Below are 12,631 nucleotides of genomic sequence, written 5' to 3'. Positions count from 1 at the left end.
TTTTTTTGAGACGGAGTCTCGCTCTGTGGCCCAGGCTGGAGTGCAGTGGCCGGATCTCAGCTCACTGCAAGCTCCGCCTCCCGGGTTTACGCCATTCTCCTGCCTCAGCCTCCCGAGTAGCTGGGACTACAGGCGCCCGCCACCTCGCCCAGCTAGCTTTTGTGTTTTTTTAGTAGAGACGGGGTTTCACCATGTTAGCCAGGATGGTCTCGATCTCCTGACCTCGTGATCCGCCCGTCTCGGCCTCCAAAGTGCTGGGATTACAGGCTTGAGCCACCGCGCCCGGCCATATTTTATTTTAGTAGAGACGGGGTTTCACCATGTTGGCCAGGCTGGTCTTCAACTCCTGACCTCAGGTGATCCACCCGCCTTGGCCTCCCAAAGTGCTGGGAATACAGTCATGAATCACCATGGCCAGTCTAGTTGTCACCTTCTTTTAGATGCAACACAAGATCTACAGGTTGTCATAATCATATGTAGTTCACTTCACTGCTTGGTCCATGTAGGCAATTTGAGTTTCACGTTTCTGCCTTGGTGCTAATGCAAATGTACTCAAAAACATAAAATAGGCACTGGCCGGCACTGGAACTGTCTTCCTTGTGCTCTGGATTTTAGAGGTTTAGTGCTTCTATTACTAGATTAGTTCTAACAGCCTTTTTCTAATTTAATTTAATTTTTTTTTTTCTGAGATGGAGTTTCACTCTTGGCACGATCTTGGCTCACTGCAATTTCTGCCTCTGCGGTTCAGGCAATTCTGCCTCAGCCACCCAAGTAGCTGGGATTACAAGCATGCGCCACCACACCTGGCTAATTTTGTATTTTTAGTAGAGATAGGGTTTAACCAGGTTGGTCAGGCTAGTCTCAAACTCCTGAGCTCAAGTGATCCACCTGTCTCGGCCTCCCAAAGTGCTGGGATTACAGGAGTAAGGCACAGCGCCCAGCCCTTTGCATAATTTTTTGTGTACACTCAATGGCTTTAGTGAGCTTGCTGGGTGATAAAATCCTGGTGGCACTGTTTCTGGACTACACAGAAAATACCCAGGACTTCTAAAACATGGTTAGCCAGCCCAGAGCTGCCTATGGAAGTTTTCCCTGTACCTCAGAAGTTTCTCTCAAGTGGTTTGATAATTGAAGATATTAACCATCCCCAATCTGCCCAAGATTTATTCCTGGGTGATCTCGCCAAACTACTGTCACTGATTTTTGTGGTTTGGCACATTATCTGGCCCTGCTTTGACTTTCCCAGGGGAGAGATTCAAAAGCATTGTTGAAGACATTGTTAGGGTCAGGCTATTGTTTCCATGCCCACTTTCCTTTCTTCAGTAAACTTACCTTGAGGATGCTCATTTTCCAGAGCTGGGGAGCTATCTGAAGAAATGACCTGGAGAAACAAGAAAACAGATTCAGCTTAACCTGGTTCCATCCATTTTAGCCTAGCAACATTAGGGGAAGGGTTGGTGAACAAATAATGACTTTCTTTAAAGCACTATAAAGCCACCACCTCCCCCAACCCTGTTTTTTCTTTTCTGTTTCTGAGACAGGGTCCCGCTCTGTCACCCAGACTGGAGTGCAGTGGTGTGATCACAGCTCACTTCAGCCTTGACCTCCTCGGGGTCAGGTGATCCTCTCTCACTTCAGCCTCCTGAGTAGCTGGGACTACAGGCGCATGCCACTATACCCAGCTAATTTTTGTATTTTTAGTAGAGATGGAGTTTCGCCATGTTGCCCAGGCTGGTCTTGAACTCCTGGGCTCAAGTGATTGCCCTCCTTGGCCTCTCAAAGCACTATGATTACAGGCACGAGTTACTGCACCCAGCCTTATAAGGCTCTTCAGAAATAATGATCTCATTTAATCTTCGTAACAACCCTGAGGTAAATACTATTATTAGCCTTATTTTCACAGATTATGTCTCTGAGAGTCAAGAGACATTAAGCAAGCTGTCCAAGGTCACATGGCTGATAAGGAGTGGAGGTGGCATTCAAACACCTATCTTCTGGTTCCAGAGCTTGTGGTCTGCTTTTTTGTAACATCAAAATTTTAATAAATAACATACATGAAAAAACAAAAAATTTTAAAACTACTTATACCTAAGAAAATAATTTATTATAACTGATGAAGAGTTTGGTTATCTTGGCAGTGTTCATTTTTGTAAATTTGTTTGTTTGTTTGTTTTGTTTTGAGGCAGAGTCGCGCTCTGTTGCCCAGGCTAGAGTGCAGTGGCGTGATCTTGGCTCACTGCAACTGCCTCCTCCTGGGTTCAAGCGATTCTTGTGCCTCAGCCTCCTGAGAGCTGGGATTACAGGCGTGTGCCACCACACCCACCTCATTTTCATATTTGTAACAGAGACAGCGTTTTTACCATGTTGGCCAGGCTGTTCTCAAACTCCTGACCTCAACTGATCTGCCCGCCTCGGTCTCACAAAGTGCTGGGATTACAGGCATCAGCCACCACAACCAGCCATTTTTATAAAATTTTTGAATGTATTTATTCCATTCTGATGAAATTCTACCTCTCTGGAATCACAGAAGAGAAGAAACCAATACTGCTACAATATTGTGCCTTCCAGAAATGCTTCTATCCACTTCTGACCGGAATGAGCATTATCTGCAAAGCTCATGTTCTTGTACACTATACCGCCTAATGAAACATTAGGTCTTAAAAGCTAAGACTAAAGATCTGAGCTTAGGGCTAACCCCTACAAGATTCTCACAGATCCACTTTATTAAAACATGGAAGCCAGAGAGATAGCATTGTCTTCCCCCAAACACAGACACTAACTAAGCATATTTGTAGGCACTAGAACCACAGACATTGGTTCTATCATTGTCTACCTCCATGGTAGAGAGAGGGCCACAACTGGGGAGGATCCCTGTAGCTGACTGTTAGCCAGTCAAAGCCTGAATGACTGAGAGGTGGGTAAGGAACATGAATGTTCTGAAACTGGGGACTCGAGTCCACTCAGCACCCTTGTCAGTCAAACAAAGGCTGCTATAGCCAGGGGATGCTGGTTTTCCAAGTTTCCCTTCCCAAGACAGTCTGAGATTAGAGTGCTTTGACTACACAAAACTTAGAACCATTTCTGTGCTCCCTCAAGTGGGAACATTTGGAAATGCCATTGTTATTTAGGAACCCAGAAGGGATCACAACAATTTTCATCTGCTAGCCTCAACAGTCTTGGCTCCACTTTCTCTGGGTGATATCTCCAAAATAACTTAAAACCATACTTCATCCCCACAGCTTCTGTAGTAACATGACATTAAAAACTTCAACCTGGGAGGTTGGCTGAACTTCCTAAACCAGGGAAGTTTACGACAGCCCTAAACTTTTCTCCCTTAATGGGCTAGGGGAGAGTGCAGGGAGTAAGGGGGATAATCTCCCTCTCTTCCCTCTGGACTGCATAAGACTGTCAGCGTGGCCTGCCATTTTGGCAGGACTATCAGAACAACAGCCTCATCACTTGTAAGTAGGAGAGAGGGCTACGATAAAGATAGACACATGATATATCAGAGTCTCACAAAGATCTACACAAAGGCACAAAAACAGCTACTTCTGTAGAATTTACCCATCATATGATACATATTGTACTGTGCGATACTTGTTTTGTCCATTATCTATCCAAACAGATTATAAATTCCTGGAAACCTAGAACTATCTTATACTGTGTATCCCCCATACCACCAAGCACAGGATTTTGCATATAATTCACAGTTGTTTTGTTTTTTAATTCTCAAAGAATGATGCACACTGATATGAACAGATATGCCTAAGACTAAGTTACAGAGGGAGGAAAGAAACATATAGCTAACTAGAGATACAGCTACCAACATAACAGAGTCAAACACAACTGAATATGTGACTTTTTTTTTTTTTTGAGACAGTCTCGCTGTGTCGTGTTGCCCAGGCTGGAGTGCAGTGGCGTGATCTTGGCTCGCTGTAATCTCCGCCGCCCGGGTTCAAGCGATTCTCCTGCCTCAGCCTCCCAAGTAGCTGGGACTACAGGCGCCTGCCACCATGCCCAGCTGAGTTTTTTTGTATTTTTAGTAGAGATGGGGTTTCACTATGTTGGCCAGGCTGGTCCTTTTTTTTTTTTTTTTTTTTGAGATGGAGTCTCGCTCTGTCGCCCAGGCTGGAGTGCAGTGGCGTGATATCCCCTCACTGCAAACTCCGCCTCCAAGGTTCACGCCATTCTCTTGCTTCAGCCTCCCGAGTAGCTGGGACTACAGGTGCCTGCCACCACGCCTGGCTAATTTTTTGTATTTTTTAGTAGAGACAGGGTTTCACCGTGTTAGCCAGGATGGTCTTGATCTCCTGACCTCTTGATCCGCCCACCTCGGTCTCCCAAACTGCTGGGATTACAGGCGTGAGCCACTGTGCCCGGCCAGCCAAGCTGGTCTTAAACTCCTGACCTTTTGATCTGCCCGCCTCGGCCTCCCAAAGTGCTGGGATTACAGGCATGAGCCACGGAGCCCGACAATGACTTTTAACTTTCTGCCTGTTTCACCATATCAGAGGGGGAATTATGTAGTTACATCTACTTCTACTTTTTTTTTTTTTTTTTTGAGACAGGGTGTCACTCTGTCATCCAGGCTGGAGTGCAGTGGCACGATCACAGATCACTGTATCTTCAACTTCCCCAGCTCAAGCAATCCTTCGACTTCTGCCTCCTGGGCTGCTGGGACTACAGGCACACACCAATAAGCCCAGCTACTTTTTGTATTTTTTTGTAGAGATGGGGTCTCGCTATGTTGACCAGGCTGGTCTTGAGCTCCTGGGCTCAAGCGATCCGCCCACCTTGGCCTCCCAAAGTTCTGAGATTACAGGCATAAGCCACTGTGCCTGGCCTTTCTACTTTTAATAACATAGGGGACCTGAGAAAGTACAACTGTACCACGTAAGTACAAAATATTACAGAGACACAGTCTACATCTGACAAATAGACTCGCAATTTCTTCCAAACTTCTGATCTACATTTCCAATTATTTGTTTGACAACCATAGATGTCACAGAGACTCCTCAAATGCTTCAATACGAAACAAAACATTTGTCCCTCCAATCCTATTATTCTCGCTGTAGTTCCCATCTTGTTTTTTTGTTTTGTACAGCTGTCTTCTTACCAGTTATCAGCTAAGCTGGTATGTTAGAAATGCCTCAGATCCATCTCTCTCATTGCCAATTTTACAGCCTTAATTTAGGCTTTTACCTCTCACTTCTGCAAGACTGTTTAAATTGGGGTCCTTGGCCCAAATCTATCTGCTCTTCAATTTGTCTTTCATGCTTTCACCAAAGCATCTCAGGTTTGGAAGGGGCTTTCATCTCCATTAACAAGAAACTTTACTTTCCGAAGTAGCTCAGTCCATGTACAGAAAGCTGCTATGAACATTCCTAAAAGACATTCACTGACTTGCTCATAAATCTTCCATGGGTCCCCTATTACAAAACAAAGTTCAAATTTAGCATGGTGTGTAATACCTTCGACCTGATCTTAGCCTACTTTTCCAGTCTTTTCTCTCACTGTGACCAAAATCCAAAGCCAGCAACATCAAGCCGCTGGCTCACCCCCAATTCTCCACATCCCCCAGTTTCAGTGCCCTTGCTCTCAATTTGCAGTGCCCTCTCCTAGGTCCAAAGTAATTTTTCTCTCAACTATTCTGTCACAGTCCTTTGTTTTCATATTAATGACAGCGTTTATTATAGTCTACCTTTAAATAACAGCTGTTGCTGGCTTGCCCTCACCCTTACTCCAGTTAGGCTGAACGTTTTCAAAGCAGGAGTTTTCTTTCTTTTCTTTTTTTCTGGAGACAGGATCTCGCTGTGTCACTCAGAGTGGAGTGCAGTGGCATGATCTCAGCTAACTCCAGCCTCCAGTCCTCCCACCTGAGCCTGCAGAGTAGCTGGGACTACAGGTATGCACCACCACCATCATGCCTGGGTAATTTTTGTGTTTTTGTTTTTGTCAAGACAGGGTTTCATCATGTTGCCCAGACTGGTGCTGAACTCCTGAGCTCAAGCAATCCACTTGGCTTAGCCTCCCAAAGTACTGGCATTACAGGCGTGAGCCACCACACCTGGCTGTTTTCTTTTTCCTCTTTTTAACTTCCACCCCACAGCCTAATCCAGTACATAAAGTGTGAAGGCTAAATTAGAAAATCTACATAAAAATGCTCTGTAAACCATAATACACTCACAAGTAAGTAGAATATGACATGTTATTTTAAATTTAATGGAATTAGACTCCTTATTTTTGTTCAAGATTATCTTGATTAGTCAGAACTGGCTTCCTTGCCTGCGAATTTAGTACTTTGGTCGGTTTTCTTTTCGAAAACCTGAAAGAAACAACCTCTCTGTGGGCAGAAGAAAGGGTGTGGCAAAGAATTACTCTGGGCATGTAATCCAAAGCAAAGTGAACTTGCATTCCTTTCATAACTACAGTAGCAAATGATAAAAACCAAGATGGGAAGAGTTACTCTGCCTGAAAGAAGACACATGGTTAAAAACTGTGGAGAGGGAAGTGTATGGGAGGGGTTACAGAGCGCTAGAAAAAGACTCCTGAGAATGAGGGTGGGTGCAAACATGTAGCAGGCAACCCGCGGCATCTGTGGGAGGGTGACAGGGCCCTGCCACAATTGGTCAATGCCTGCTCGCCAAGAATGAGCTATGCCAAAACTCCTCCTTAGAGTCGCAGAGCGGGCCATGACCTAAACTTGTCCAGGGACACATCGGCCTCTAACACTGCAAGTTTTCCTCTTTCAAGCAAACCTCAATTCTCGGTCTTATTGAGGGAATGTGACTTCACTGGATGCAGTATAAAGATCTTCAGATGTCCTCCTGCCAGGGATTGCAGGGATCACAGAAAGACCACCGAGGTCCAGCAGCTACCTACAAACGGAGATCCCTCTGGACGCCCCCTGCCTCACCCAGCAAAGCCGGATCACAACCCTGCGCTCTCAAACCTCTAAAAGGGCTTGAGGTGCTAAGAGGAAAGGAGGCCCGAGATTGCCACGGCATACGTGGGCTCCAAGGAGGGCCAGGAGTCACTGCCTGCTTGGGCTAAGGGTACCGCGTACGGAAAGGTGGCGGGGGCGCGGCCCAGTCCTAGGAGATGCGCCCAACGAAGAAGCGGAGGGACACGGTCACGGGATAGGGCAGACACCCGGCTGCTTTTTGTTTGCTAGACACCAGCGCCAGCCCCTGCCCGGCCCTCCCGGTCTCCTAAGGGGGGTCTTAGGCTCTACAGCGCCCCCGACCGCCCTCCTGCGCTCCTCACCGTCTCCATTGCAAGAGGCGCCGGCTTGGTTTTCTCGCTTTAGGAAACTCTTGGGGAAGGCCCCGCCCCACATCCGGTGCGGCGACGCCACTTCCGCCCACGTCATGGCAGTCGCCAGACTACGGCGGAAGGCGGGTAACCCACCCTTCCGGCGGTGGCGGGCCTCGGTAACCGCCCTCCCCCGGGTCCTCTCTGACCGCACGGATCCGGCTGACGGCGAGGGTCACGGGACGGAGCCGCTTGTATTTAAAATGTTCTTTTTTTATTTGTCGTTTAAAAACAAACTTGGAAGAAGCAAAATCCAAAACTTGCCCTTTGCCTCTCGCAACATAAATTATGTACAGTTCAGAATGATCGCTGATACAAAACATGCCAAGGACAGGGGCGCTGAGGGTGGAGGGAGAGAGGGCGCTTTAAAAAAGGGAACCATTTCATCCGTTGTTACGAAGGACCAACCTTGCTGTACAGGATACACACAACACAAAATAAAGTCTTCACGGGATTCACACTTGTCAGCGATTTATTTTTTAAAAAGGGGGAGGGTCCTGGAGGTGAGGGGAGAAGACTGTAAAGGGGAAAACTGAAAATTGAGTATGTGCGAGTGTAAACCAACCCAAAATACAAACACGGGGGGGTGGGGGATTCTGATGCAATTATACAGGCAGGGTACTTAAAAAAAAACCAACCAAAATTCCAACCTTGTAGCTTGGGTCTGAGTTATAGTTTATATAAAAATTAAAAACTGTATAAGGTTTCTTCACTAAATTCTACAGGACTATCGGATACCTAGCATATGCTTACAAAGTCTTCCCCATCCCCTTTTCCCAATTCCAGGGCCCAAGCCCCAAACACAGCCTGACTCACGGGAGCCAATCTCCCCCTCCCTGTAGCCCAGACCTATTGCTCTCCGAAAAGGAACATCAAGGGCTGTGGCTTTGAGGGCTGCAGCCCAGTCTTCCTACTGTCTGATTTAATTACAGCGGTTCCTGTGGGAGTGGGGGGTGTTACTCTCTTAAACATTTGCAGCTTGAAACAGTTGAGGAAGCAGCTTTAACAAAAAAAAAAAAAAAAAAAAAAAAAAAAAAAAAAAACCCCCCCCCCCCCAAAAACCCCACACCCCCCAAAATAAAAAAAAAAAAAAAAAAAAAAAAAAAAAAAAAAAAAAATCTCCCTACCCCAACAATCCACAACTCCCCAAATTCAAAACAAAACAAAAACAAACCTAAAATCACAACAGCCACCAAGCTCCCCCTCCAGCAGGCCCGCCCGTCCACCACCACCAAGCCCACCCCTACACTCCAGACATCTGATTCTTGAAAATATTAATTACAAAATGCCCTTTGCCCACAGCCCCTAGAAGAGAACTGCATATAAGCTTCATCTTCATCCCCACGGTTCCCTACCAGAGAGGGGTTTGGGGTGTCACCCACCCCTTACCTACCCCCACCCCCAGGAAGAGGTTAAACTGCAGCACAAGCTTGGGCAGAAAGGGGAAGGAAAGGGAGGCAAGGAACCCATCACCCTCTGGCTCCCCCTGGGGTCAGCTCTCTTTTGTGCGTTATAACATAGTCCAACTATACAACAGGGGTGGGAATTGCCCAGCCTCTATACCCCATCTTACAGCAGTCACAGCCAGGGGTGGGGAGTGGGGTGGGGGGTGAGGAAAAGGGCGGTAGGTTGGGTAATGGAGGGGGCCCCCCCACAAGGGGAGCTCCATGTGTCCGCCCCACACCCCCCTACCATTTATAAACTGGTTTTGTAAAAAGAAAATAGATATATTTATATAGAATATATAAAGCACAAAAATTAGTAGTTTTACATTTGCTCTCCCCGGGGGTGGGGGGAGAGGGGAGGGTTCTCACCTCCAGCCGGCTCCCCCATGCCCCACAAGACTATGTACAATCCCATGTATAAATAGATAAATACCCCCCACCCTCCCCTCGCTGACACTAAGCTCCCCACCCCCACATCACCACCCCTTCCCACCAGACCAGCAGCAGTTTGGTGACTGAGGGAAAGTGGGAGCTCCGGGCCACACCCTGCCTCATTAGGTATGGGCATGCCACTCAGGGATAGCCCTCACCCTACCCCCCACCCAACCCGTCCAGGGGCTGGAGGGCAAACAGGCTTATGATGGGGTTGGGAAAACAGGAGAGAGATATCCTGGTCCTAGGTTTAGCCCCCTCCTGCCCCCATGTCCAGATGGAGAAGGAAGTCCTAGAGCAACTAGGGGCCAGTCATCCCCAATCTTCATCATCATTTGCCTCAACCACCATCCCATGCCCATAATTAAAAACAAAGATGGATTTTTTGTTGTTGTTTTCTTCCTCCTCCTACCCCTCTTCCACCCACTCAGAAGAGGGCAGTGAGGTGGGGGAGAGGGTTGGGGCAGTAGGGGGCTTGGAGAGGGTCTCACATTTCAAAACAGCAAAAAATCCAACACTTAAATGAGGTAGGTGTGGGTGCGGGGTCTCCTTGCCCGGCTTGCCCAGCTTGCCCTCCTAGGCAGCTGGGCGCCTCTTTCCCGTTCATGTTGCATTTGTCAGAGTGGAAAACAAGGAAACACAACCCATAGAGAGACAGAAACACAGAGGAAAAGAGGGAAACAGACAGATCAAGAGAGGGGATGGGGTGAGGGTGGGGCAGGACCCGGCAGGCAGGGCCAGGTGTGGGACCCGGCCTTTGGGATTGTCAAGCTTAGTCAAGTCTCTTTGCAGCCTTGAGTTGGGCCAGAGAGGTCAGTGGGAGCAGCAGGGCTGTGAGGCCCGGCCACACATCCTCTTCCCCCACCCTGCTGCCTCCCAGATGCTTCTGGGTAGTTCCCGGCCCATATCCCCCTCAAACCTGAGATGCCCAATGGCTGCTTCTGTCTGGCCCCTCCTGGAGCTGGGGGCAGAGATGCCAGCCTGAGGGCCGGTGGTGGGGAAGAGGGTTGTCCCTGGTGCCCAGGGTGGGCTTGGCCTAGGGCCCTCTGCCCCAGCCTCCTGCTCCAGGGGCTCCGGTCAGCCGGCAGCCCCAGCCCTGGGTCCTGGCTCTGGCTGCTACCTCTCTTCCCCCTCAACCCTTTCAGGGAAGAGGTTGTGGGTAGGGGGACTCCCCTGCCTGGTAGCCTCAAAGCTTCTTAGTTCATCCATTTCCGACAATTCCAGGCTCCACAGTGGCAGGGGATCTTGTGCTGATCGTCCTCAAAATCAAACTGATAGTCATAGGTTAGCTGAAAAGAGAAGAGGGCAGAATCAATGCTAGCCCCCAAAGGAAGAAGGGAGGGCAGAGAAGATATGATCTGAGGTGCCCAGCCTAGGAACCCACATTTAGGGAATGGCAGAGAAGGGGTGAAAGGAGGAGGAGTAGCTGCTTTGTCACTCACTCAGGATACTTCCTCTCACCTCCTCTCCTTTGGGGATTCGCCGGCTGGAGATGATGATGATTTTGTCCTCTTTGTCAAATGTCACGACTTCAGCCACACAGTTAGGGGCACAGGAATGGTTAATGTACCTGGGTAGAGGGACAGAGTCAGGGATGTCAGGCAACTAACTTGCGAAAATTTTGATTCCTTGTCGTCTATCCCCCAGAGTGCTACTCAGGGACCATTAAATCCCTCCTTCCTCGTCATCTCTCACCTGGCAGGGCCGCCGGTCAACGTAGCATCAATCACATGTTCATTGTTTATTCGGAACATGTAGATGCCTCGATTCTAGAAAGGCAGAGGTTGCAGAAGAAGGGACAAGAGTATCAGAGAGTGGGATCAGGTAGGAGACTCAGGCAGTGGGCTTCTGTTGCATGTTCTTCATTTCTCCTGCCTTTCCCTTCCCCACCACAGCTTTCCTCCTGCTCTCCTGCGACCAATCCTGACCCTTGCTCCTTGGTTGAGTGCGGACTATGCACCACAATGGCCCCTCTGTCAGCTTATACCTGCTCTTCGTAGATTTTCTCCCGCCGGTTGGCCACCTCGTTCCGAATGATGGTGCCAATGTACTCGATAACCATTGTGTGCTTTTCTAGGTCCTTGGCTGCATAGAGCCCCAGGCCCTGGATGCGGGAGCGAGCCAGGTACACATTGTTCTTCCATTCGGTGCGCAGCCGCCGGTACTGAGATGACTTGGAGTGCACAAACTGCTTGCTGTACGGGGTGTTGGTCTCGCCTGTGAAGGTGCTCTGATATGCCTTAGACATGCTGGTGCTGTTCAGGGTATGGGGCCTGGGAGGTGATACAATCCATGACAAGACAGCTCGCCCTCAGACCAAGTACATACCACCCACCTCCTCCACCACCTCCTGGGATGTGCAACACATCAGTTAGGGGCGTGTGCTGCTGGCAAGCACTGGAAGTGCAGCCTTGGGAAAGGAGTAGAGGCAACTGGGTCTCAGCTCTGGTGAGGAAGCAACTAGCTATAGGGACCCTTCTGACACCCTGGGTGGGACAGAGAGCCCAGGGTGAGGGGTGAAGTGTGGAGGGAGATGGGGGGCACCAATTCCCCTACACTGAGCCTGCTCTCCCATCTCCCACTTCCTACCACTCTCCTGCCAAACCATTCTCAAGGCCATGCTCCTCTGGGAAGTTTTCCGCGAGCAGCCCAGGCCTAGAATTTAAGCTGATGGTTTGCTTGAATGTCTGAATGCTACCTCCTGCACATACTGGAAGCCCTGAAAATGGGGACTGTGCCTACCACGCTAGGCTAGATTTGAATTAAAACTGGCTGTGAACTCACAGCCTAAAGGTGGTATCCTTTTTTCGGATTGTCCCCTTCTCTGACATAACATTGGGCTCTGTGCAGATGGCTCAGTGCAGGGGAATGACGGCTGCCTGGCAGGATACCTTTTACCACCCTAGGGTACCAGCCAAATTCTTGCCATCCCAGAGCAGTGGTTTTCAAATGTTTCTGGTTCTTTTTCATTTAGCAGAAATCTTTGCTTTTTTCTTTAACAAAATGTTGACTGGAACTCCAATACATAAACTAGATGACAATGGAGCTCTTCTGGTTTAATCCAATTTGGGGAAGGAAGAGATATGCATGGGAAGGCCAAGTTCAACCCATCAGTTTATGTGATCGAGAACTTTTTGGAACACATGCACTCACAGTTTGAAAACCACCATTGCAGGGCATCAAGGACAAGGTTGGCTAGGGATAGAGAGTCTCTGACACTCTACGACAGCCTAGGAGCCACCAAAGACCTTCAAGAAAGCCCTGCTACCACAGATTCTGCCTCCCTCTACCCAGGGACTAAGGTCCCTGGTACACAGAAAGAACAAGGACCCACAGAAGTAAGGATCTGGTCCCAGCTGTGTGACCTTTGCCTAGTCATTTAATCTTTCTGGGTCTCAGTTTTCTCAGCTGTAAAATGGGGGTCATACCACCTGCCCTAC

At 48.6% G+C, this 12,631-nt stretch overlaps 2 protein-coding genes across 4 annotated transcripts in view; both read right to left on the bottom strand.

The window, feature by feature from the left end:
* PRKAG1 (protein kinase AMP-activated non-catalytic subunit gamma 1) overlaps positions 1–8,341 on the bottom strand; it is a 19,588-nt gene extending 11,247 nt beyond the window's left edge. For 2 of the 3 annotated variants that reach the window (XM_017894737.1, XM_017894739.1), the window contains exons 1-2: positions 7,267–8,339; positions 1,333–1,381 (exon numbers count right to left, since the gene is read on the bottom strand). In XM_017894737.1, the coding sequence (XP_017750226.1) occupies positions 1,333–1,381; positions 7,267–7,275 (58 nt within the window). In that variant the 5' untranslated portion in view covers positions 7,276–8,339. Of the gene's footprint in view, positions 1–1,332; positions 1,382–7,266 lie in introns of all 3 variants that reach the window. The other variant, XM_017894738.1, reaches the window with a different exon arrangement.
* Positions 8,342–9,020: 679 nt separating this feature from the next.
* KMT2D (lysine methyltransferase 2D) overlaps positions 9,021–12,631 on the bottom strand; it is a 40,760-nt gene continuing 37,149 nt past the window's right edge. Inside the window, exons 52-55 of the mRNA XM_017894735.1 lie at positions 11,179–11,464; positions 10,887–10,960; positions 10,653–10,761; positions 9,021–10,480 (exon numbers count right to left, since the gene is read on the bottom strand). Of these exons, the coding sequence (XP_017750224.1) occupies positions 10,388–10,480; positions 10,653–10,761; positions 10,887–10,960; positions 11,179–11,464 (562 nt within the window). The 3' untranslated portion in view covers positions 9,021–10,387. The remainder of the gene's footprint in view (positions 10,481–10,652; positions 10,762–10,886; positions 10,961–11,178; positions 11,465–12,631) is intronic.

Source organism: Rhinopithecus bieti, unplaced genomic scaffold, assembly GCF_001698545.2.
Source record: "Rhinopithecus bieti isolate Rb0 unplaced genomic scaffold, ASM169854v2 scaffold_24390, whole genome shotgun sequence".
In the NCBI taxonomy this organism is placed as follows: Eukaryota; Metazoa; Chordata; class Mammalia; order Primates; family Cercopithecidae; genus Rhinopithecus; species Rhinopithecus bieti.
The sequence above is the reverse complement of the archived record's forward strand: the minus strand, read 5'-3'. Positions and strand labels throughout refer to the sequence as shown.